Source organism: Fusarium solani (genome assembly GCF_023522795.1).
Source record: "Fusarium solani strain SB1 chromosome Unknown bctg00000004, whole genome shotgun sequence".
Lineage (NCBI taxonomy): Eukaryota > Fungi > Ascomycota > Sordariomycetes > Hypocreales > Nectriaceae > Fusarium > Fusarium solani.
Window position 1 is genome coordinate 643463 of NW_027072152.1, and position 23011 is coordinate 666473.

Sequence of the window (23011 nt, forward strand, 5' to 3'; positions counted from 1 at the left end):
CATTTGTCCCTGCATGTTTTGTAGCGCCATGAGCGCATTTCGCGGAGGCTGAGTCGAATACGACGGCTCAACACCCGCTATCCCGATCCTTCAAAGAGGAATCGCCGGAAAGAAGCGATGAATTGGAATGGCTGATGATGGTTGCGACAATGACCAACAGACAGACTAGCAGCGCTCATCGTTACCGGGTGCGCGACAGACCGAGCGACCAAGGGTCTTGGTACTCTTGGCCATGGTGTAAAGGAAACAAGCCTTGTCACGTTATTCCCACAAATTCAATGTGCCGTATCCCGAGCTATCCGCTCAAATATGAGGGAATATCGGTTCCAAAGGGCGTCGTGTGCTAGGTAAAAAAGGCTGTTTGAGGTAAGACCACCACCTTTTTGCTTCTCGCATTGATCGTATCTCTTGATACCTGGGCGGTCTCGCCCTGGGGGTAGCTCTTTCCTCTGTTGAAGCCTGGTCGAAAGATCAAACCCTTGCCCCGCACGAGCTTCTCCTCTCACCAATCATGGGACTCCATTGGGGAATAAAGCGGGCCTTGACATGTGTGCCGACAGGTCCCGGCCTGCAATGCCACGCAGGCTCCACAACAAAGTGGGGTTGATCGCTCATCACCTGTGCTCGAAAATCAGTACGTACCGAGAAAGCTCCCTGCAGCGCAGGATGAAGCTCAGGTTGTGTCGGGTGCTCCTGCCAGCGACGTCGACGTCACCCCAGGACTTGGCTCTTCTGGGCGCACGCAACCCGCAAACGAAGGAACAGCGTGATTGAGATGAGATTAAATAACACGTCTTCCCCACCCCCAGAAACTTGGTGACACCATCATCTTTCTTCTTTTACACTGAATCCACGAGTGCTTTCTGATTACACTTACACAAACTACATCGGTACATACAACTAGACGTTTGACGTAATCTCACAATGTCTTCTACAGACGGAATGCTCAACGGCGGAGGTTCATCCTCCAAGGCTCCCGCCCCTGCTGAGGGTAACGGAGGCTTCCAGGCCCAGCACAAGATGGCTGTCGTACCTCCCAAGAAGGAGGATCTCCAGCGTAGCTACGCTAGAGTTGTCGAAGATAATGTCACCCCCGATGGCTGGTACGCCCGGATGAGTACGTAACCTTCAATAACCTCATTACCAAACCCCTCCAAACTGACTATTTGCAGAGGATACTCTTGGTGTTGTCATCGGAACCATGGGCGCCATCCCTTGCTGTATCATCTGCCCCAACCCCTTCAAGGAAGTCCACCAGGGCAACGTCGGTCTCGTCACCAAGTTTGGAAAGTTCTACAAGGCCGTCGACCCCGGCCTGGTCAACATTAACCCTCTCAGCGAGAGGATCATCCAGATCGACGTCAAGATTCAGACCGCAGAGGTCCCCGAGCAGATTTGCATGACCAAGGACAACGTCACCCTGCGTCTCACCTCGGTCATCTACTACCACATCGTGGCTCCCCACAAGGCTGCTTTCGGCATCAACAACGTTCGCCAGGCCCTCATGGAGCGTACTCAGACCACACTTCGCCACGTCGTTGGTGCTCGTGTTCTTCAGGATGTTATTGAGCGTCGAGAGGAGATTGCCCAGTCGATTGGAGAGATCATTGAGGATGTCGCCGCTGGATGGGGTGTTCAGGTCGAGAGCATGCTCATCAAGGACATTATTTTCAGCCAGGAGCTGCAGGAGTCGCTTTCCATGGCCGCTCAGAGCAAGCGTATCGGTGAAAGCAAGATTATTGCCGCCAAGGCTGAGGTAGGTGACATTGCTCTCCTTAAACCAACACCTGCTAACAAAACCAGGTCGAATCCGCCAAGCTTATGCGTCAAGCTGCCGACATCCTCAGCTCTGCTCCCGCCATGCAGATCCGATACCTCGAGGCCATGCAAGCCATGGCCAAGTCGGCCAACAGCAAGGTCATCTTCCTGCCCGCCGCGAACCAGACCATGGGCAACGCCCTCAACGCCGCCGTGGCCGCCAACCCGACCGGCGAGTCCAGCAGCGCCCCGGCCGAGGGCAGCTACCAAGACTTTGGAGGTCAGGACCCAGGTTTCCAACAAGCCATGCACGCTCGCGTCGTGGAGAACATCTAAGCCATGGATCTTCTCCCCTCACCTCGTGTGTCTTCTCTTTCTAGCAAACGTGGAGGCAATGGTTGGCTAACGCTTAAGGATTTCCCTTCGATGGGGTTTAGCCTGGTCTACTTGATTTCAGAAGCATTGCTCCCGCTGCTCTCTTCTCGTCTTCAACAGCAGCAGCGCTACATCTCCCGTTGCAGCGGAGATGCTCGAGCGTTGCCCTTCAATCCCATGATTTGTTACGACTTGTTTCTGCTACGCCTGCGTCGTGTTTTGCCTTTCGATACCCTCCTCGACAACCGAAAATCGCGCGCCTTGACTTTTTAAACTTCTGATGTATGTATTTTACTCTGTTTTCTTTATGTGGAGGATGGGGTGGCTTGGGTATGGTTTTGAGGTGGGATACCCAGATGTGCTCGATAGAGCAGTCTTTAATGAAGACCAAGTCACCAGGATCATGAGATTATGCCGTGGTTTATGTTATGGAGGATACCCCGATCGTTACGTACATTATCAAACTCGTTTGCGCTATGCTTCTGGTATCACCGTGATGCTGCTTACTGTGATGTCCCTACAACAATGTTTATACCAACTCATACTATCACTCACTTCGTGACAAGCACTTCAAACTGCAATCTGAACTTAATAGTTTCTCTTCTAATTCCCATCTGCTATCCATAAGATACACGGCATCTTCTGTTCCCCCTCCTTCAAAGTCCGCAAATCTACTCCAGCGAGATTGGAATAGGCAGAGGATTGGAGAAAATACGAAAAAAGAAACAACAGTGACTAAAACCAATCACGCCAATATGCCCCTCCGCCCAAACGCCAGCCAGCCAGGAAACAAGGTGCCCGCTGGCAGAAGCTGCCAGCCAGGAGTCTCTCAGGTATCATATAACTACACATCGGGAACCGTCCAATCATTTTCTAGTGCTTTTCGTCGCGCTCTCTTGTTTTGTTTGGGGATGGTCCGTCGTCAGTGTCCAGACGAGTAAGAGTGAAGCAAGGGGGACGCCGACGATTAAGTCTTGCAATCCCGCCTCCGTGTCTGATTCAGCGTCGCCGCAGCGTGAGCTGTGACTTTTTCCTCGATGGCACCTAAGCATCAGAGTGGCGCTTCTTCTTCTTCTGCTTCTTCTCCTTCTTGGGCTCGGCCTCGTCTTCTGAGTCGTCGTGCTTGCGCTTCTTCTTGCTCTCGGGGGCAGCCTCCTTGGAAGGTGTCGACTTCTCCTCGGCCTTGCGCAGCTTCTTGAGCTCCTTCTTGCTGAACACCTTGGGTGTGCCGTCATCGTTGAGCTCAACGTCGCCTCGCTCGTACTTGCGCTTGAACTTCTTGACCGAGAGACCGGCCTCGGCAGCAAGGCGCTCGTAGTCGGCTTCCGACAGCTTCTTGGGCTTGGCAGGGGTGGTGGTGGCAGCCTCCTCCTCATCGCTCTCCTCAGCATCCTTCATCTCCTCATCCTCAACCTCCTCAATGAGCTTCTTGGACTTCTTGCTCTTCTTGGCAGGAGTGGTACCATTGGCGGCCTCCTCATCGACACCGTCGGCGTCGCCGTTGTATCGGCGAGTCTCCTTGAGAGTGAACTGACCAGCGCCAACAATCTCACCGGAGGGGGTGACGTTGGTGCCCTTGGGCAGAAGGGGCTTGCCCTCGAGCTTTCGGAGATGGTTCTCGAGCTTGATGCGGTTGCTGAGACCAAGGATGGCGCGCTCCTCGTCGTCGACGTCGTCCTCGAACTCGCCGAGAGCATCGACGCGCAGACCCAGAGCAGCCTTGGCAGACAGCATACGGGCGATCTTACCCTTGTTTCGGCCGTTGGCCTGGCCGATGAGCGACGAGTGGTAGATGAGACCATACTTGGGTGTGTCGTGCTTGGTCTTGAGGGCGCGGAACAGAGCCTTCTCGGCACCGAGAATTTGAATGGTGGAACCAGGGGACTTGGCCAGGTTGATGAGGGAGCCAGCGTGGGCGATGAGGCGGGCACCAACGAGGTAGCCGACGAGGGCAGTCAGGTTGGGGGCAATGGCGCGCATACGGTTCTCGAGGTACGAGGACAGCTGGGTTCGGTAGTTGGAGTAGACAATGACCTGGTCAGCCAGCAGCTTGATGTTGTCAAGATCCTCCTCGGTAATCTCAGTACCCATGCTGATCTCGGCAGCGGCCTTGATGGCCGCCTCGATCTCCTCAGGCAGGATCTCGGAGAGGTCGCTTTCGGAAATGTTGGTGCGCATGCCGACAGCGAGGATGACACGGGCATAGGCCAGGTTGTCGTTGAGGATCTTGGCCATCTCAGGGAAGTGCCAGCCGTACCACTCCTTGGTTCGCATGGCGTAGACGTTGAGCTCCTTGTCGAGATCGTCGAGGAGCTTGATGGCCTGGATGATCATGGAGTCGACCTTGTCGGCCGAGAACTTGAGCTTGTGGCGCGACATGGAGTGAGACAGACCCAGAGCCATGCGGTCAAAGTTTTCCTCAACAAGACCAGGAATGAGGCTGGAGAGCGAGCCACGAATGCCACGGAACAGATCCATCGTGTTGGAACCCGAGACGGGAGAGATGTTGAGCGCAGGCAGGTTGGAGATGGCCGTGCCCAGCTTCATGTCGGCGACGGCGAGCGAAGCCTTCTTCTCGGACTTGAGGTCCTCGAGGAGCGCGGTGAGCAGCTCAGGGACCTTGCCATCCTTGAGCGCGGCGGCTTCTTCGAGAGCGGTGGCAGCGCTGTCGAACTTGACGAACTTCTTGAGCTTGAGCCTGGAGGAGAATATGGTGTTAGCGACCGTGGCTTGTGTTACTTGCCATCTGCTGGACACCCAGTCTCGTAGAGAAGACATCGTGTGCTGTTCAATCGCTGGCAATGACAGGATAAAAAGGAGACTCACATCTCAACGACCTTTTCAGGACGTCCCAACTCGGCTGCGAGTTCCTCGTTCTTCAGCATCTTCTTGTCGGTGGCCTTGAACAGGCCGTAGCTGCCAATTGTTAGCCCATCCGCGTCTCGAGTACAGCTCGCTCCTTCCGAGTTCTTCAGGTCGCGACTTACCCTGCCGGCGTCTCTGCAAGCACAAAGAGCGACATTGTGAATGTGGGTGTATGGGCTCCTCCCCGATGTTCTCGCGCTGGTCGATTGGCGTCGTTGCTTCCTCACGAGGCACAATCCCGTTCCGTTGTGCGAGGCTGCGAAAGGAAAGTGCGAGGTGCTTGCGATGGAAAAATTTCAGTTGGAAGCTCCAAAGTCTCCACTCAAATTTTTTGGTCTTTGGTTGCAGGCGCAGAAAGTGGGATGCAGGTCCACGGACAGCGGTGCTACTATGTTCCGGGCGGGTCGCAGGTACGTACCTGTGCCCAGCCTCCTGGCCACTCACGTGTCGACGTTCGCGACGCTCCAGCTTGCGTCGTCGCTCCAAGGCTTGGGAATGCTAGGCGACCAACTTTGACGATCGACTCTAACCATCTCACGACCCACGCAGCCGTCTTTATCTTCTTACACGCGATAATCTCGAGTCGAACGAATCGCGACGAATAATTGACAAGATGGAGGGCCTTCTCTTCAACGTCAACAACGGGTGCGTCCTACTCCGAGCTAGGAGCTCCATGATACACGAAGCTGAGATGGAGACTAACCCTGGCCAACAGCTACGTCGAGGGCATTGTCCGCGGCTACCGCAACAGTCTGCTCACTGGCCCTGCCTACAACAACCTGACGCAATGCGAGACCATCGATGGTATGCATATCATCTCATTAACGATGCCCTCTTCTAACTTGCCCAGATCTCAAGCTTCAGCTCGGCCCTGCTTATGGCGACTTTCTCGCCTCTCTCCCTCCTAACCCTTCGACGTCCGCCCTCGCAGCCAAGACCACCGACAAGCTCATCTCAGAATTCCGATATGTTCGTGCTAATGCGGTTGGATCGCTTGCCACCTTCATGGACTACGTCACCTACGGCTACATGATTGACAACGTCGCCCTTCTCATCACTGGCACCCTTCACGAGCGCGACACCCGCGAGCTCCTTGAGCGATGCCACCCTCTCGGCTGGTTCGAGACTATGCCCGTCCTCTGCGTTGCCACCAACATTGAGGAGCTCTACAACAGCGTGCTCATCGAGACCCCTCTCGCTCCCTACTTCAAGGGCAGTCTGAGCCACCAGGACCTTGATGAGCTCAACATTGAGATTGTCCGAAACACTCTCTACAAGAACTACCTCGAGGACTTTTACAACTTTGTCAACACTCACCCTGACATGGCCGGTACTCCCACCGCCGAGGTCATGTCTGAGATTCTCAATTTCGAGGCTGACCGCCGAGCCATCAACATTACTCTCAACTCCTTCGGCACTGAACTGTCCAAGCAGGATCGTAAGAAGCTCTACCCCAGCTTTGGCAAGCTGTACCCTGAGGGAACCCTGATGCTCTCCCGAGCTGACGACCCTGAGGGTGTTCGTCTCGCCGTGGACGGTGTTCACGACTACAAGACCTTCTTTGACGCCCTCTCAGTCGGCGGTGGCCCATCAGGACCTGGCAACATGGGCGGCGGTTCCAGTGAGGGTCGAACCCTGGAAGACATGTTCTACCAGAAGGAGATGGAGATTTCCAAGAACGCCTTTACCAGGCAGTTCACTCACGCTATTGTCTATGCTTGGGTGAAGCTAAGGGAACAGGTGAGTCTTCCCTTTTCATCTCAACTCAGTCACTAACAAATCCCAGGAAATCCGCAACATTACCTGGATCGCCGAGTGCATAGCTCAGAACCAGAAGGAGCGCATTGGCAACTACATCTCCGTCTTCTGATTTCCTCGATTTAGCACACCCCGAGTCTCTTTTCTAGCATGATTTTGTGTAGTATAGCAGCAAACTGTTGAGTCTTAATGGCAACGGACTCGTTCCGACACTGGCGCAAATGGGCAAAGATAGGTTGATGCAAAAGGCGGCATCGTTCGCTTCGTTCTTTCAGGTGGCTTGTATTGTACATAGAGAGAAACACGTTATTCTACAAAGACAGGACAGCCGTTTCCTCTTCTTTTTCTTACAGCGAGATCTGGTTCTTCCAGGTCGCAGGCGTGAGGCCCAGCTTCTCAATCATGTTTGTCCAGCGCTCACTCCCCCTCTCCTTGCGGTCCATGTACTTGAGCAGCTTCTGCCGCCTGTGCAACAAGAGTCGCAGGTTGCGCTTGTTGTGCTTGTCCTTGTAGCCGCGGTTGATCTCCAGCGCCTGGGAGAGGGTGCGGATCTTGGCCGTCAGGATAGCGATCTGCACCTCAGAGCTGCCCGTGTCGGGGCCTGATCGCGGCGCCATGGGCAACTCGTTGGGCGTGATGGACAGGGCCTTGGGCTTGAGCACCTTGTCGGTGTTGTGACGGCCAAACTCGGCGACGATCCGCCGCACGTTGGCGTGGAAGCGATCCTTGGCGCTGCTGTTTTCGAGGGAGGTGATGCGGCGGAGAGCCTCGACAGCCTTTTGGTGACGCTGCTCATATTGCTTCATCTTGTCCTCCTCAGTCCCGGGCTCAATCTGTGATTCAACCATGCCAACCATGGGCTTAGTGAGGGTCTGTCCTTGCTGGATAGCCTCTTCGAGCTCCCACTTAGAGAGGAAATGGTTTAGGATTTCGGGAGACGTCGGCAGCTCCTGGGGAGCAGCACCCTCTGCACTCGGGGCGACCTGGCTCGTGGTATTCTGACCGGCCGAGTCAAGGGACTCGAGGAAGGGAGTCGTCCGGCCCTTGATGGGGTCACCCCAAGCCTCCTCCCGCTCCCGCTGGAGCTCCTCACGCCTTTCCACATTGGCCGCCTTTCGCTGCTGCGCCTGAGCCCATCGGTATGGATCCTGCTTTGCCTTGCGCTTCTTCTCGCGCAAGGAGAGGTTTGCCGTCTGGACGATGGGGAGGAAGTTTGGTGTTGCGGGCTTCGCGGCCGGTCGGAGGCAGACTGCTCAATTGATCAGCATTGAGGGGGGCCAATTGTCCCAATGAAACGTACGGTTCAAGGAGCCTAGGCGCGGCAGCGCCGTTATTCTGGGGGGCATGGTGGAAGCATCAATCTGCTGCTGCTTTACTATAGAGACTGATGAATTGACGTCCAAAGCCTCGCCCCAAATTTTCCCATCATCCAACGGCCGATGCCGAACAAAGGCGGGCTGTCACCAAAACGGACTAGTGCTATCATCACGTGGAGATACCGCACCTCGATCTCATATCGCTGTACTAGGCCCTAAGCGGCCTAGCCTCGCCAGGGCCATCAGGGCTTTGCACCACCCACACATTTTGGGGTCACAAATTCCCGTCGCGAACTTTTGCGACTCTACGAAAAAACATCACGACGCAACCTTCTTCCCTCAACCCTCCCACCTCCCCAGGAAGACAGACCGACAAATCCGTCAAGATGGCCCCCTCCAACCTGCCCTCCATCTTCAACGCCACCAGCCAGGACATTGAGATGCTCCTGGCTGCCCAGTGCCACCTGGGTAGCAAGAACCTCCAGGTTCACATGGAGAACTACCTCTGGAAGACCCGTGCCGACGGTGTCAACGTCCTCAACGTCGGCAAGACCTGGTACGTTTTTGATTTCACTCTGCGATGAATTCGGGAGATTTCTGGAGGCATAATTGGAAGCGACGCGACCGGGAGGATTGGACATTTGCGAGCTGAAGCTATCCGGAGGAGGGGCACAGAATCTCGAAAAACACCACCAATTTTCGCACAATCGCTAACACCACCGTCTTCACAGGGAGAAGATTGTCCTGGCCGCCCGCATCATCGCCGCCATCGACAACCCCGCCGATGTCTGTGTCATCTCTGCCCGTCCCTACGGTCAGCGTGCCGTCCTCAAGTTCGCGTCCCACACTGGTGCCACTGCCATCGCCGGTCGCTTCACCCCCGGTTCCTTCACCAACTACATCACCCGCTCCTTCAAGGAGCCCCGTCTGATCGTCGTCACCGACCCTCGCACCGACGCCCAGGCCATCAAGGAGGCTTCCTACGTCAACATCCCCGTCATTGCCCTCGCCGACACTGACTCCCCCACCGAGTACGTCGACGTTGCCATCCCCACCAACAACAAGGGTCGCCACGCCATCGGCTGCATCTGGTGGATGCTCGCCCGTGAGGTCCTCCGCCTCCGCGGCACCATCTACAGCCGCGAGACCCCCTGGGACGTCATGGTCGATCTCTACTTCTGTATGTTTTCTGTTCCTAGTGTCTACTCACATCCACTAACATGTCGCAGACCGCGACCCCGAGGCCGAGGCCGAGGAGAAGGTCGAGGAGGAGAAGGCCCCCGGCGTCGAGGAGGAGGGCCCCGCTGCCATCGAGTCCGGCTTCGCTGGTACTGGTGGTGACTGGGAGGCTCCCGCCGCTGGCTTCGCTGGTGCCACCGGTACCGGCTGGGACGGCGCTGCCGGTGACGAGTGGGGTGCCGCTCCCGCCACCACCGAGTGGGCTGCTTCCGCTGCTCCCGCCGCCACCGGCGAGGCTGCCAAGGAGACCACGTGGTAGGGTAACGAGGCTCCTGGCGACAACGAGGAGGTTAACGCTGCTGCTGCTGGACATGGAGGCGCAGAGGTTGATTACCTGCCTCCCGCCGACATTGAGTGGTGAAGAACAAAAAAAAATTAGGGAACGGTTGCCTTGTTCGCATACGTGTGACGGGCAGGAGAAACAATGGCGAAAGTGGTTCAATCAAACTATTCGGCGGCGTTTTTTCGACAAAGCTCTGGCTGACTTTTACAAACAACATCTTGGGACTGAGGTTCAACCATGGTGGTGCTGATGAGGGAAAGATACTAGCCCCCCTTTTTTCTTTGATCCCTTTCATATCCTTTCCTTTCGCGTGTGTATGTTCGCCTAAGGTTGGGGAGAGTGAGGGTGAGAGGGGTGGAGAGGGAAAGCCCTGTACCGCCAGGGGGGATGGACTTGATCGTTATCCCGCCTTTGTTCTGCGGTTTTGATGCGAGAGAAGCTAAATACGAGTCGTCCAAGCTGAGTTAAAAACCATGAAAAAAAGATGAAAGGTGTCGTGGATACTTGCCTGTGATGTCTGTTGTAGAGAGGCCTCGCCGAGTTGATCACGGGTGCCACTCCATGAGGTTGTGCGTACTGTCACGTAGCTTGTCATGTCTGTCGTAGTCACTGCTCTGTCTTTCATTGGCATCATGCTCGAAGCAATTTCAAGTCTCGAGTATTAAACTTCTGTTGCTTGTATCGGCCGTAAACTCGTTTCACATCACAAACCACACTCAATTCAACCCCCAATAATCATCGTAAACGTGGTATCAATTCCGCCTTCAAGGCCTTCCTTATCCTTTCTTTCTCTAACCATTCCCTTTACCCTCCTCCTAATCTCCCCTCATATAACCCATTCCATTCATCAGTCCCTATGTTTCCCCCCCCTTGAACCTCATTACTCCTATCCTAATCCAACCCTTCCCCTTTCTCACCCCCCCGGGTTACAAGACCCTTGGCACACTTCGTGATAATAGTGAATTAGGAAATCTCAAAACGGGCGCTCGTAATGCGGCGCGGAGGGGGTATGACCAAGCCAGAAAAACAGCTGAGGACCCAGACATGAACCATGTGTGTGTATAAACGAACAGAAAAGTGCCCAACTCCTTGCTTTGTCCCAGATGCTGTGCTGATGTATGATAATAGTGGTTTAGAACTTGAACAGAGACCCCGTCATGTGTAGATGTGTGTGTGCATGTGTGATTCGAGTATGAATAGAGAGAGGGGTATAATGTCGAGGCACGCTGGGTATGCACTTCTGTACTGTGGTGGTAATAATGAAACACAAAGTAAATGAAACTCCGTTGAGCCGGTGAGTCATCAAGGTCGTAATTTGTTGCCCGTGTTGGTGTGTTAAAGCGGACAGCCGCTGTTTGGTTGTGGAGGTGGCTACTCCAACATCTCAGAATGTCGTCGGATCTCCTCATCGCTCAGAGCGCTCATCCAAAGACACCTCTCGGTGATGCCCTCGATAGGCTGGAACTTGTACCGAGTACTGGCCTCCAACAGGCGCAGCAGTGTCTTCACGACCGCAGCAGCAATGCGGCAGCGCTCAAAGTTGATCAAGGGGGGCGTGGTAGGTGAGCCAGCAATCTCTGACGGTCGCTGGGCGTTGTAAAGGAGATCGTGTGTGTAGATACCGACAAAGGGGATACAGCCCGAGTCGGAGCCAACCTCCATCTCGGCACGGAGGTTGTAAAAGTTGCGCATAGGCGTCACCAGCTTCTCGAGGTCGTGTAGTGTCTTGACATCCTGAGGGGGCACATGCGCCCATGTCCTCGACAGACGAGCGACCTCGTTACTGGACAGAGCAATGGTGAGCTGCGCCAGGGTCGCAAAGTTGCGGTAACGTCGGCAGTGAGTTGCGATGTGGATGAACTTGCAGATGCATCGCACTCTCTCCTCGACTGTCTGTGTCAGGACAATCTCAGAGATGGCCCATTTGACCATGATGTTGAAGCGGGCAATGACAACATCGACTCCGTGAGCATCAGTGTTGCGCAGAAACTCTACCCATGAACGAGAATCGCTGTAGGCGGCATTCTTCCAGTTCATATCGATGAGTTCCTTCCAGTCAATCTCGTTGAGAGCATCCTTCTCAATCAGTGTGAACTGCTGAGCAAGAATCTCCGAGTCAAAGGCCAAGATGAATGGAAGGTGAACATTGTACTTGTCGGATTCGGCAGCAACATCAGGCTTCGGGGCGAGGCGGAGAGCTTCGGTTGTCGCAGTCTGGTCGTCGGTATGGATGTAGGGAGCCGTTGGCGTGGTCTCTGGTGTCGGAGGAAGAGGCTTCTGGCCCCAGACTTGTGTCTCGTGCAGTTCAGGAACCTTGAAAGACTGCGGTGGCGACATCTCGAGAGCTTGTACCAGTGTCATCGGGGGTGAAGGAGGGTTCCTCTTGGGAGCAGGCGCTGGAGATCCAAGAGGGTGAGCTGGAAGCTTCACGCGAGGCAAAATACCGTCTCCAGACTCGAACTCCTCGTAATCAAGGGCCTCAGCCGACATCTCGGACGAAAGATCGCTATCGTCGTCGAGGAACGACTGGTCTTCATCAACCGTGGGCGCCGTATCACCAGGCTTGATGCCCTCGATGCTGTCTGTCTTCTCAATGAAATCGAAAGATGCGTGTTGTGAGTCCGGTTCAGGGAAGACAGTCTTTTGCGCACGAGGAGTTGCATCATCATCGGGACCTTCGAGGATCGACATGTTGGTCCAAGCACGGCCAGGATTCGAGTCTCGGTCTAGGATGGGGATGGACGAGTATGATTCTCGTGAAGTCTCGGACAAGAATGACTTAGCCTCGGTCAACGGCCGCTGGCGCTGAGGTGTTAGGAAGCTGTCATGAGAGTCAATAAGAGGCTCAGGTTCATCCTCTTCGGGATCCAGCATGAACGTCTCCCTGATGACAAGTTTTTCACGATGATCCCTCTTCTCGCGTTCCTCTTCCTCTGGATCCATCATGTCCACGTCAATTTCGGGAGGATGGTCAAAGACTCCTCCAGGAGACTGTGGGTCCATGGACAAGCTGTACGTCTTCTTCGCAGGCAACTTGCCCTCGAGCTTGGCCAGGGCTGACTCGATGCCGCCATCGTCATCGTCATCCGGAATCTGAGCAAGCTTCTGCGCCTCCTTCTCAAAAGAAGGACGCATGGCAGGCTTCGACGAATGTGTGCTGAAGAGCGAAAGGTCTCGCTTCGGTGCCTTCTCTGCAAGTTGGCCCAGAGAAAAGACATCGCCTCTGGACTGATGATACTCGATGGATACTACTTTGCCATTGCCAAAGGATTCCACACCAGGGCTCTGGATGTATGAACTCCGGATAGACTCCGAGTAAGTTGTCAATGACCCGACCGATCGCGATCTCCTTAGTGAAACCATGTCCAACTCGCCCACGTTTGTCGCAGCTCGCAGATCTCCACCCGGGCGTCGTCGAAGAACTCGTAGTGGTTGTGGAACTGGCACCTCGGGTTCTTGTGCCATCATTGAGGCGCCAGAGTCTGTTGTAGCATCAAAGCTTCGGACCGTAGACTGACGAACAGTGCTGTTGAATGAGCTGCGACGACGTTGAATAATTGAAGCCAATGACTGGTGCGATCGAGTCGATTTGTTGCGGCGATGACCCCCCCTATATGACAGAGGAGGATAGTGACGGAGACTGCGGTGTGTCGTCGAGAAGGATGCTCGGCTTCGCTCCTCGGAAGCTCGAGCGCTGCTGCCGGGGGCTAGAGTATCAAGGTCAGGGACGAAAGGTGGTAGAGGATCCTCGTCGAGTGAAGGTCGGACCACATGTTGGTTGAGTAGATACGACGAACGTCTGGGGGTTCCAGTTCCCGCAGAGGGGGCAGTGGGAGGCGTGGTGGGAGGTGTGGGATCAGCGCCAGTAAGCCTAAAGGTTTCGGCAAATGCTTCGACAGAAGTCGTACTGGCAGGCTCCCCTCGCCTCATCAAAGGATCAAACGGCGTCGTGTCGTCAACGATGACGATAGACTTGCTGCCCGTGGTGATAGCCATGTCACTAACTGGCCGGTGTTTGTGATTGTGCGGCAGGCTATCGAATGTGCTCGAGTCCATGTGGGCAGCTGAGTAGTCAACATCTCTCGCCGAGAGAGATGGGTTGGGGGATCCCATTGTGATGCCGCGGCGTTCAGCCTCAGCAGCGGCCTCCTCTCGCACTGCCTTCTTGAAATCTTCCACGGCTTCGGCGCCAAGCAAGTCAATCCTAACAGGAGGTCGAGATCCATTCGGTCTTTGCCTGCTCTGAGGGACAACCGCAGTTCCAGGAATACGATTTGTCGTTGCCCCGCGGGGTCCGATATTGTTGACATTAATAAAGCTTCCGGGTGTAGGAGACACCCCCTGGCCTCTGGTGCTAAGGGCTCGCCGCACACTTCCCAGAAGCTTCTTCATCCCGTGACCAGACATGGCTCCTGCTGGCATCCTCTCCTTGACCAAGTTCTGACTCTCCGGGTGGAGGGTTGCCGTTTGTCTCTGGCTGGCCGGGAAATCATCGGGCTCGATATCAACAAATGCCTGGCCAGGGGGTAGAAGATTACCACGGACAAGACTCCCAGCATAGGGAACAGTCATCATGAACTCCTGGTCCTTGAAAGACATCTTGTCAGAGCTGTGCTCCCGCAATGAATCGGTCAAACTGTTGTTACGCTTGTGCGCTGGCTGAGGCCTCACACGCTTTCCGACCAGCGCGCGAGGTGTCGTTGCTATCGGACCTGTATTGTTGTAGACAGAGCTCGCTGTTACTGGGTGAGCTGCCAGTGGATTCGTCTGGTGAGGATGAGTAGCTCGCATGGCCTTGTTGGGAAACGAGCAAGAGACAATATCCAGACTCGACATGCTGATTGGAGACGCCTGCGATTCCACCTCGGCGGGATCTCTGGTGATCTGGCCCTCAGGGGTGCTCGGCCGGGGATCCGTGACGATTGAGTCTCCAACGTGGCCAGCCCGGGAGATATCGGCAATGAAACTTGTTCGCTCGCATGTGCTCTTCATGAGAGGCAACAGACTCTCAATTTGAGGCGGCTCCCCATCGTCATGGTCCCAGAAGGTTGGATCCAAATCAGGATCTCTGTGACCGGCAATGCCACCAGGCGTAATGGGGACACCGGCATCGAGAGAATCGTCGAAATTGGGGCCATCCCAGTAAAGAGCACAAACCCTGCGCCAGCATTTCTTGAGCTCTCCAAGAATCTTGAGCTGTACCTTGCGGGATCGAGAACACTGCGATAGTTCGTCCACAAAGTCGTTCAACAACTCGCAAAACGTTGACCGGAGATTGTAGTCAATGACAAAGTCGTCCATAAAGTAGTTGAGAATCCAATGCCTCAGGGCGACAAATGTCCGAACACGAACAACCATGCCAGTTTCGTCATCGCGTGCCAGTGCCCATCGTAACCGGGCAATGAGCATGCGTAATAGGTCAACGGATTCGAGAAATGCCCGGTAGGTCAGGAAGAAATCGGAGATGAGTTCATAGTCGAGAAAACTGGGTGATGTGATTTCCGCAACGAGTCGTGGTGGTGTAGCGGCTGTGACAGCTCCGGTCGCAGGGGAGTATCTGACCAGGGCTCGATCGTCGCAGGCCGGCTTAAAGGTGAGGTTGTCAAACATGGCGGGTTCGACATTGAGAATCGACTGGTAGGTCGGATGAACGGGCCGGGGCCCTCGAGGAGAAGGGGGGTTCGGAGAGGTATTGGACATGTTGCGCGAAAACCGCAACACCGGGACGGCCAACGAGCTCGGCCGCCTCGTCGACGCTAGATCTGGGTGAGAACTGTTAAGCTCGCCCTGTGATCGGTTCAGCAGCGAGGCGCTACTGGAGCGAAACTCCTCTGTGGGAGCGTAGGAAGAGCCGCGAATCATGGGTGTGCCTCTGACGGTAAACCGTGGAGTACCTATCCGCCAAGAGGGAATGTTGATATCGAGAAGAGGTGTAGAGCTGGCATCAAAATCTTCCATAGTCCGGGGCCGATGCTCATCACCCGGCTTGGAGATGACGATTTTGAAAACCCCAGGGTCCGAATCCTTAGCGGCGGAGACTTCGTGGACCGTGCTGTCGGAGAGGGCGCGTCGGTGTTTCACGGACCTTCGAGGATCCCGGGGGTCGGCTTCGAAGTAGGCTTGGTTGCTGTCAAAAGGAGTGGCTTCCGGAGTTGGCGTGAACTGGCTGATGTGAAGCTCACTGCTCTCGTCCTCGACGGGTTTGCTGTGGGGGAGGGTATCCAAGCCTGCTGTGCTGGGCGGAGTGATGGGAAATACGAATTGAGGCTGGGGACATCGCTGGTAGGCAGGGCGAACAGTCGGCCTGCGGAATGAGGGTCAGCGATATGTGAACAGGGGGACAAGCTGAGTCGTCAGTCGGTGCGAGTGTCCGAGACCAGCGCCAGCGTTCCTGTGCCAGCAACTTCGTGATATCTCTGAGGCGACAGGACAGAGGATCGGATCGCAACGAGGGCCCGACCGAGACGTCTCCCCACAAGCACTCGGGGCAAAAGCCGTGAGGCGGGAGGAAGGGAGAGCGACGGGGCGGAGATGTGGCTGGCACACAGCATTCCAGTCGGTCGGACAAGTGAGGCGCTAGGTGCAGAAAAGAACGACAAACACGAGACGATCAAAACCTTACCTCAGATATATCCGGCCATTGTTGCCAACGTTGGCGACGGTGAATTGACGACCCTCACGACCTGCCGATCCACCATCTGGGGTGATGTCCCATCGAGGGAGGCTTCCCTGAAGGTCGGAATCCGAGTCCTTGAAACTCCGGGGCGTTGGCTTCCTCTGGTGAGATCTTCGCTCGGAGAGAGGGACCAAGGGTTTCGCGAGGGCGGCATTGGTGATTGGGGGAAGCATGCGCGTGGTTGTGGTGGTGGTGGACCTGAGCGACGGCCACTTGTTGTTGGGCGTCGGCGTCGAAGCGTCTCTGGGGCTGGAGTTTTCCTTTTCCTTGGGTGCTGCGGCGGTGGTGGTTACGGAAGTGACAGGGTCGTCGACAGGAGACACAATCCCAGACCTTGGCTGGTGAGTCGTCGAAGACGCGGCGGCGGCGGAGTGAGCGCTCGGGATGGTCGACGTCGGATCCTTGACCGGAGGGCGCGACGACGACGAGGACGATATGGGTATGGGGACGGGGGGCGGAGCGCTGAGGCCAGACGCTGGCGGCAGCGGGTCTGCGGACGAAGGCTCCAGGGCCTCCATGAGCACTGGCCGCTCACGCGCGCTGCGCTGGCTGTCGTCAGGAGAGGGCAGAGCTGACGGTGCTCAAAGCGACAGAGGAGCTGGCGATCAAGGCATTGAGTTAGCAGCGAGCGTGTCAGTGGTGAGAGAGGTCGTCGCGCATAGTCGAGGAGGTGGTGGTGGTGGTTATTTGATCCAATGCGCGCGGGGAGAGGGGCTAAGCGCCGAAAACGAAGGAGACACCAAAAGAAGAAAGGAGAGACAAGAGTGTACAGTGATTGTTTGCGCACAACCAAGAAGGAAAGGAGGGAGAAGGCGATAGGACGCGGCGAGGCCGAGCTGGGGATTATGATGGGATGGATGGGGGGATTGAGTCGGGTGTTTGCTTGGACCATCCACCATCAACAACGTTTGATTGCCCTGTTATGCTAGCCCGTGGTAACACGTCTGTAATTACCAGAGCAAGCCAAAACCTGGTCGAGTTTCTGACAAGCAGGGGGGAAGTTGGATGTGGGAAGGGGACTGATGTCATTGTGAGAGAATGGAATGGGACCTGGACCTACGTGACGAAGCCATAAACTCGATGTTTGCTCTTGTATGTGAGAGTCTTCGTTACCATCAAGAGGCGTTGGCTGCCTTTGTCTGAGTCGAGAGAGGTTGGCAGAAGGATTTGGTTGGATGGGGGTGGGAATCGAGTCACGCAGATGCTGGCTGGACTGCGCTACGCTCGCTATAGGAGAAATTGGCAAGGAGAGGGGCAAAGTAAACAGGGAATTTCCACAACAATAACACGGCAGCTTAAGAGTGCCCCCTCCCTCTTCAAACAGCAAAAAGTAAAGAGTAGATGGGAGAGGAAAAAGAAAGGAAAAAGCGAGGCTGTTGGACCCGAATAACGGGGGAGAGACAAGACGGACGGGAGATGGGCTCTGGCGCTTCCATTTGGGATGGCACATGGAAAGAGGGTGTGGGGCGGGACGCGATGGCACGTTTGTGTGTACTGTTACCCGCATTCTCTAACAAATGTCTGTAGCGAACAGGTAGCTGGTACGATAAGCTATGGAGTGCCAGGCCTTTTTAGGGCAACCCAGGGGAGGGGTTATGGCGCGTGGGCCAGTTGGGTCGGTCTCCCGTCGAGGTCCCCGTTCAAGCCGTTGATTGGCAGTCTCGGTGACAGTTTCTGGCAGACGGCGTGCTGCACGAACTGTTTGCCAGTCATGAATAGCATAGGAAAAAAAGAAAAGAATACAGTATGTTGACCTCTCAAAATGCTGCTGTTCAGTGGTCAGGCAAAAGAGATCACATGCTGGTTAACGGAACATGGATGTTGCTGGGTCATGGACGGCCCACGGAGCCGGATATCCCCCAGGAATGGGATGGGTTGGAGAGAGCGAGCGTCGAGGCAATGTACTCGGTACCTGCATCTGTACTCGCAACGGTCCCCAGCTCGGCCCGTCCTCCCGCAAAAATATCCCTGCACGCGTGCACCCAGCCACCAGCCCTTTAATCAACCTCAAAGTACACTCTACCTTTTCGTCCTCTTCCCATCCCATCCCATGCTTTGACGTTGCAGTAAAGGGAACCTGAACATCCAGACCCAGCGTCAAAGCACACATCTTGAGCTATCAGAAGAAAAAACACTCACATAGAGTTTTCGCAAGGTCAGGCTGCGATGGAGTCTAGATTTGATGCCCAGTTCGTCGATCATTTGGTTCCCAACGGGGCATCTTTGTAGATCTCTTGTTGCCTCTCGGGGAATTCAGATTCAGTCAAGAAAAGATAGTGCAAGACGAAAAAGGCAACTGAGGGGATTTTCAGCCTCTGTGCAAGAGTCAGTCGTTGCATACTGTAGACTACCCAAGGTTCCAGAAGGAAAAAAAGGTACCTACAGATCCATCCCCCCATGACCTCCCTCTGCCTGCATGTGCATGATGCATCCTCTCAAGTCGAGCTATTCATGGCATCATCCTCGCGTGCGCATTGACAATCACACACTTTTTTCCTCTTGTCTCCCCCTCCTCCCCTCCAGCTCGTGTGCGCGAAAACCCGCACGCTACTGTACGAATCCAAGGAAGGCGATTAAAAAAAAAACAGGTGAACAAAGTCCATCGTCCATCGCCAATCAACTAAACTTTGAACCCGACTGCCCGGGCGCCGGGGAAGCGTCCCGCCTGACGAATCACGACGGCTTCCGCAAAATGGCCCGCAGTCTAGGGTAAAAAAAAAAACAATCGTGTACAGTAGTTCGTCCGCACAACGGACAGAGAGACTATCGCATGTTCGTCCGCTTACCTAGCTAAACTTGAAGCAAGCAGTCTTGCATCCCGTCCCCGGTTCGTGGCTTTTACTTGAAGAATGCCTTGTTAACTAAAATGTCTTACAAAAGCCTCCTAAATCTTCAGCTCCGACTGTCAAGGCCGACTTCTGGATCATGCAGTAGTTAGGTCCATGGTGTCACGAACTGCCCGCTCGCCCTGGGCCATGCATGACACTACGGTTCCTCAGGCGAGCAGGGTAACATACACCGCAGCAGCAGGTGACTTGAACTGCCATCGAATGCAGTGATTCGAGATCAAACATCGATCTCGAGGTATCATTATACCGAGTTAAGAGACGAAAATTCCCTGTAAACTTAAATCCACCATCAACCCATATGTCCCACGATATACATTCAACCCTTGCCTATACAAAATGCGGTGTGCTCCCAGCCCCAAAATACTTCCCTCTCAACTCTTTTCGTTAACCCACGAGTCATTCATGTTCCCGTTTGAGCGCTGCCGGCGCGTAACGAGCCCAATTAACAAACAAACATATCCGTCTCGCCGGTCAAGGCGGGGACCCTTCATGCAGTCTCTCAATCCGCTCTTCTTGTAGTTCAGAAATCCTCCCGCTGTCGATTCATGACGCCGTCCAACTGACGTCCCCGCCGAGTCAATGCTGCTGCCCGCCCCTCATGGCAAAAGGCCCGCGCCGCCGAACCGCTCGCCCTGCCTTGCGGAACCCAGCCACTCGCTGTAGATCACTTCTTGGAATGCGGCATGGGTTCCGTTCCCGCCTGGCAAGCGAACCCTCTCAGGAAACGCTATGGGATCCATTCTCGCGTGTCTTCCCTGGCACTGGCATGTACTGTTACTACTGTATGCGTGGCAGGGCTGCCGAGTCCATGATGCACGTCTTGAGCCCGCTTGGATGGTCAACCATGTGACCAACCTGGGGTTGAAGATCGTCGTTATTGATACCTAACAAGATAGCTGAACGCAAAGGTTTCACTGAACAATATCACCAAGATAAGACACTCTGATGAATGCGAGATAGTCCAACTTGTATTCTCTTGGAACCCATCTATCTTGACCGCCTCTTCCTCTACTTGCTGTCCGCTTCCGCAAATCTACATGACGATGCAAGCCGTCTCTAATCAACGAGCTACACCCAAATCGCATCTTAAACGCTCAATTCCTGGATCTTCTCCACCAGCAGCTCCGTAAATGTCTCTACCACGTTGGACTCGGGTCCGCCGGCCTTAGCCTCAAAGATGCAGTCTAGCACCGTCTTGATACCCACTCCCACGCGGTCCGAGCCCGTCAGTCGTTGGATCTCGTTGAGCGTCGCATTGACGTCGCCTGAGTTGAATACCCTTGACTCTTGCAGAACTATGGCCAGGTCGCGGAGCGTCGACACAGCCGGTACCGCCACCTTCTTGGCAAAGTCCATGTCGATTTCGAGCATCTTGAGGACTGACGCCTTGGAAGTTGTCACAAAGATCAAGAGACGGTGGCCCTAGAATACTGTTAGCTGGGTTCAACATCATATGAGGCATAATAGCTCACCTTGGGCGGCTTGGAGACAAGCAGAGTTGTCAAAGCCTCGAGCATCACGTTGGAGAAACGGGGTCCAATGGGGTTCCATCCAATCATGCGCTCAAAGTCATCCAGGATCAGAATACTAGCAGGCGACTTGTAGGCATCCGTAAAGGCCTTGTGAAGGTAGTCTTTCTTGGCAAACTCGTCGCGGTATCCCACCAGGTCCGCCGGTGTAACCATCTTGACAAAGGGGAATCCGGACTGCATCGCAATGTGCGCCGCCAGGGCCGTCTTTCCTGACGCCTTGGGGCCGTGGAATAGGACTGATGTGCTGAACTTGTTGGGATCCTCCCTGATCATGCCCACAACACGCATCATCTCCTGGATTGTCGAGTTGATGTGAGGCGCATAAGGAATGATGCCCAGACGGACAGCCTCCTCCAGCTCTGCCTCAGAGACACCGTATGCGGGTCGGACCTCAGTCAGAGCATTCATAAAGTCCTCGCGCTTGACTTTCATGTTGGCCACATCCTGCTTCACGGCAGCCAGCTGACCAACTTCGGTGTGTCTCGAGAAGGCGAAAGACGCCGCAGCCTTTACCAGACCGTTGATCTCGGCACCCGAGAAGTTCTTGGTTAGGCCAGCAAGCTCCTCCATGTCGACATTGGGGTCCAGGAGGTTATTGGTCCTCATCTTTCCAGTATGAATCTTGAGAATCTCAAGTCGACCCTCCTCGTCGGGGAGCGAGATCTCCAGGTGCACCTCCAGACGACCAGGTCGCAGAAGGGCATCATCAATCATGTCCTTTCGGTTGGTCATTCCAATAAGGAGAATGTTGTTGAGCTGATCCACACCATCAAGCTTGGAGAGAAGCTGGTTCACCACACTGTCACCAACACCTGTACCACCGCCAGCTCCGGAGCCTCGCTGCTTGCAGACGGCGTCCAGTTCATCAAAGATGATGATGTGCAGACTACTCTCATCGCCCTTCTCCTTGTACTCCTTCTCTGCGTCCGCAAAGAGCTTTCGGATGTTCTCTTCAGACTGACCAACGTACTTGTTGAGCACCTCAGGGCCGTTGATAACCTTGGGTGGCCGGGCATTCAGCATCTTTCCAATCTGCCTAGCAATGAGCGTCTTTCCGGTTCCAGGAGGACCGTAAAGCAGCATTCCCTTGACGTGAGGAATACCGATCTTGGCCACAAGCCCAGGTGGGAAGACACGAGAAGCAAACGCTCGGCGGAAAATGGTGGCAAACTCATCGCCCAGACCACCGATGCCCATATCCTCAAACTTGAAGTCTGGGGCCAGAATGGCATTGGAGTTGGGCTTGTTCATGGATGGCTTTAGGTTAAATTCACCCTTTCCATCACGGTGGAACAGCACCCGGGTCTGGGTCGTCAGAATGCCTCTGGCGTGAGGTTCTCTGTAAACCTTCTTGCTCGAGTCGTCGGAAGACATGGCCAAATCAGTTAGGCCAACCGTCTTGACAACGATCAGAAGGGGAATGTTTCGGACGTCCATAAGGATGCGCTCGCCGGGAGAGAGCATCTGGTTCTGGTATGTGTCGATAAAGATCTTGGAGAGCTCATCCTCGTCGTATGGGACCTCGGTTTTCTTGTTGGGAGAGGCGAAACCAATCTCCAGATCGAGAGATCCGAGATATGCCTTTCCTCCTGACCCGAATGGGTCATAGATCTCTCCGGTAAACTGATCTCTCATGGTGATGCCAGCCCATGATCGTTGGGGGTCTGATAGACTGATGCAGCCCGAGGGGAACCCAGGGACTGGCTTTGCTGAAACAACGTATTCGCCGGCGGGCTGGCCACCTCGGAGGAGGACGTAGAGATCGGATCCGTCGCGGCTGGGGGGAAGTCGTCGGGAGAAACGGCGCACCTGGGACATGACTGTTAGACTTGGCTTCAATCTGGGAAGGGCGCCAACGTACAAATTGCCGTAGATCAGTCTCGACTGCAGAGACTTGTCTGTGACCTTTTCAACTCGGAGAGGGATCTGTCGACCACCGCCAGAGGGGCCCTTCTCAGCATACCGGGGCTGACCACCGCCGCCCTGGTATCCTTGAGGAGGCTGCTGCTGGGCCCTAGGGTCGTTGTATCGCGCGCCGTAGCCCTGCTGTTGCTGATACGGATCACCTCCCCCATAAGGCGCCCGAGGAGGAGGTTGCTGGCCGCCACCTTGAGGTTGTCGCGAGCCGCCGCCCATGAAGCCGCTGAAGGGTGTCCTGGACATGGTGGCGGTGGGAGGAGGGGTGAAGGAGGGTGGTTCGGGATTGGATGGCGTGTAGAGGTGAGGATTGTGAATCGCTGCTGTATAGTCGTTGCCCCAGATCCTGATTTAATTCTCGCGATCTGGTGTACGTGGAGGTTGTAAAGTACAGATTTTAAGCTGAAGCCTGAAGCGCTGGCTTTGCTGTAGGTATTAGCCCA

General features: G+C 55.0%; 7 protein-coding genes across 7 annotated transcripts; 3 read left to right on the forward strand and 4 right to left on the reverse strand.

The window, feature by feature from the left end:
• Positions 1-924: 924 nt before the first annotated feature.
• Positions 925-2094, forward strand: MRS44_007279 (uncharacterized protein; the record flags this gene model as incomplete). The annotated part of the gene is made up of 3 exons (XM_046281453.2): positions 925-1117; positions 1173-1756; positions 1804-2094. The coding sequence occupies 3 exons, from the start codon at positions 925-927 to the stop codon at positions 2092-2094; spliced, it is 1068 nt and encodes a 355-aa protein (XP_046129189.1).
• Positions 2095-3177: 1083 nt separating this feature from the next.
• MRS44_007280 (uncharacterized protein) lies at positions 3178-5155 on the reverse strand (the record flags this gene model as incomplete). The annotated part of the gene is made up of 3 exons (XM_065620471.1): positions 3178-4831; positions 4960-5049; positions 5121-5155. The coding sequence occupies 3 exons, from the start codon at positions 5153-5155 to the stop codon at positions 3178-3180; spliced, it is 1779 nt and encodes a 592-aa protein (XP_065476543.1).
• Positions 5156-5611: 456 nt separating this feature from the next.
• On the forward strand, positions 5612-6868 carry MRS44_007281 (uncharacterized protein; the record flags this gene model as incomplete). The annotated part of the gene is made up of 4 exons (XM_046277019.2): positions 5612-5643; positions 5714-5802; positions 5849-6738; positions 6785-6868. 4 exons carry the CDS (start codon positions 5612-5614, stop codon positions 6866-6868), a joined length of 1095 nt encoding a protein of 364 aa, XP_046129187.1.
• Positions 6869-7103: 235 nt separating this feature from the next.
• On the reverse strand, positions 7104-8102 carry MRS44_007282 (mitochondrial 37S ribosomal protein uS15m; the record flags this gene model as incomplete). The annotated part of the gene is made up of 2 exons (XM_046277018.2): positions 7104-8005; positions 8057-8102. The coding sequence occupies 2 exons, from the start codon at positions 8100-8102 to the stop codon at positions 7104-7106; spliced, it is 948 nt and encodes a 315-aa protein (XP_046129186.1).
• Positions 8103-8458: 356 nt separating this feature from the next.
• MRS44_007283 (40S ribosomal protein uS2) lies at positions 8459-9570 on the forward strand (the record flags this gene model as incomplete). The annotated part of the gene is made up of 3 exons (XM_046278782.2): positions 8459-8628; positions 8804-9252; positions 9302-9570. The coding sequence occupies 3 exons, from the start codon at positions 8459-8461 to the stop codon at positions 9568-9570; spliced, it is 888 nt and encodes a 295-aa protein (XP_046129185.1).
• A 1395-nt stretch (positions 9571-10965) lies between these two features.
• On the reverse strand, positions 10966-16788 carry MRS44_007284 (uncharacterized protein; the record flags this gene model as incomplete). Its single annotated transcript, XM_046271245.2, has 2 exons — positions 10966-15898; positions 16217-16788. The coding sequence occupies 2 exons, from the start codon at positions 16786-16788 to the stop codon at positions 10966-10968; spliced, it is 5505 nt and encodes a 1834-aa protein (XP_046129184.2).
• A 3417-nt stretch (positions 16789-20205) lies between these two features.
• Positions 20206-22814, reverse strand: MRS44_007285 (uncharacterized protein; the record flags this gene model as incomplete). Its single annotated transcript, XM_065620472.1, has 2 exons — positions 20206-20541; positions 20592-22814. The coding sequence occupies 2 exons, from the start codon at positions 22812-22814 to the stop codon at positions 20206-20208; spliced, it is 2559 nt and encodes an 852-aa protein (XP_065476544.1).
• Between the last annotated feature and the right edge of the window lie 197 nt (positions 22815-23011).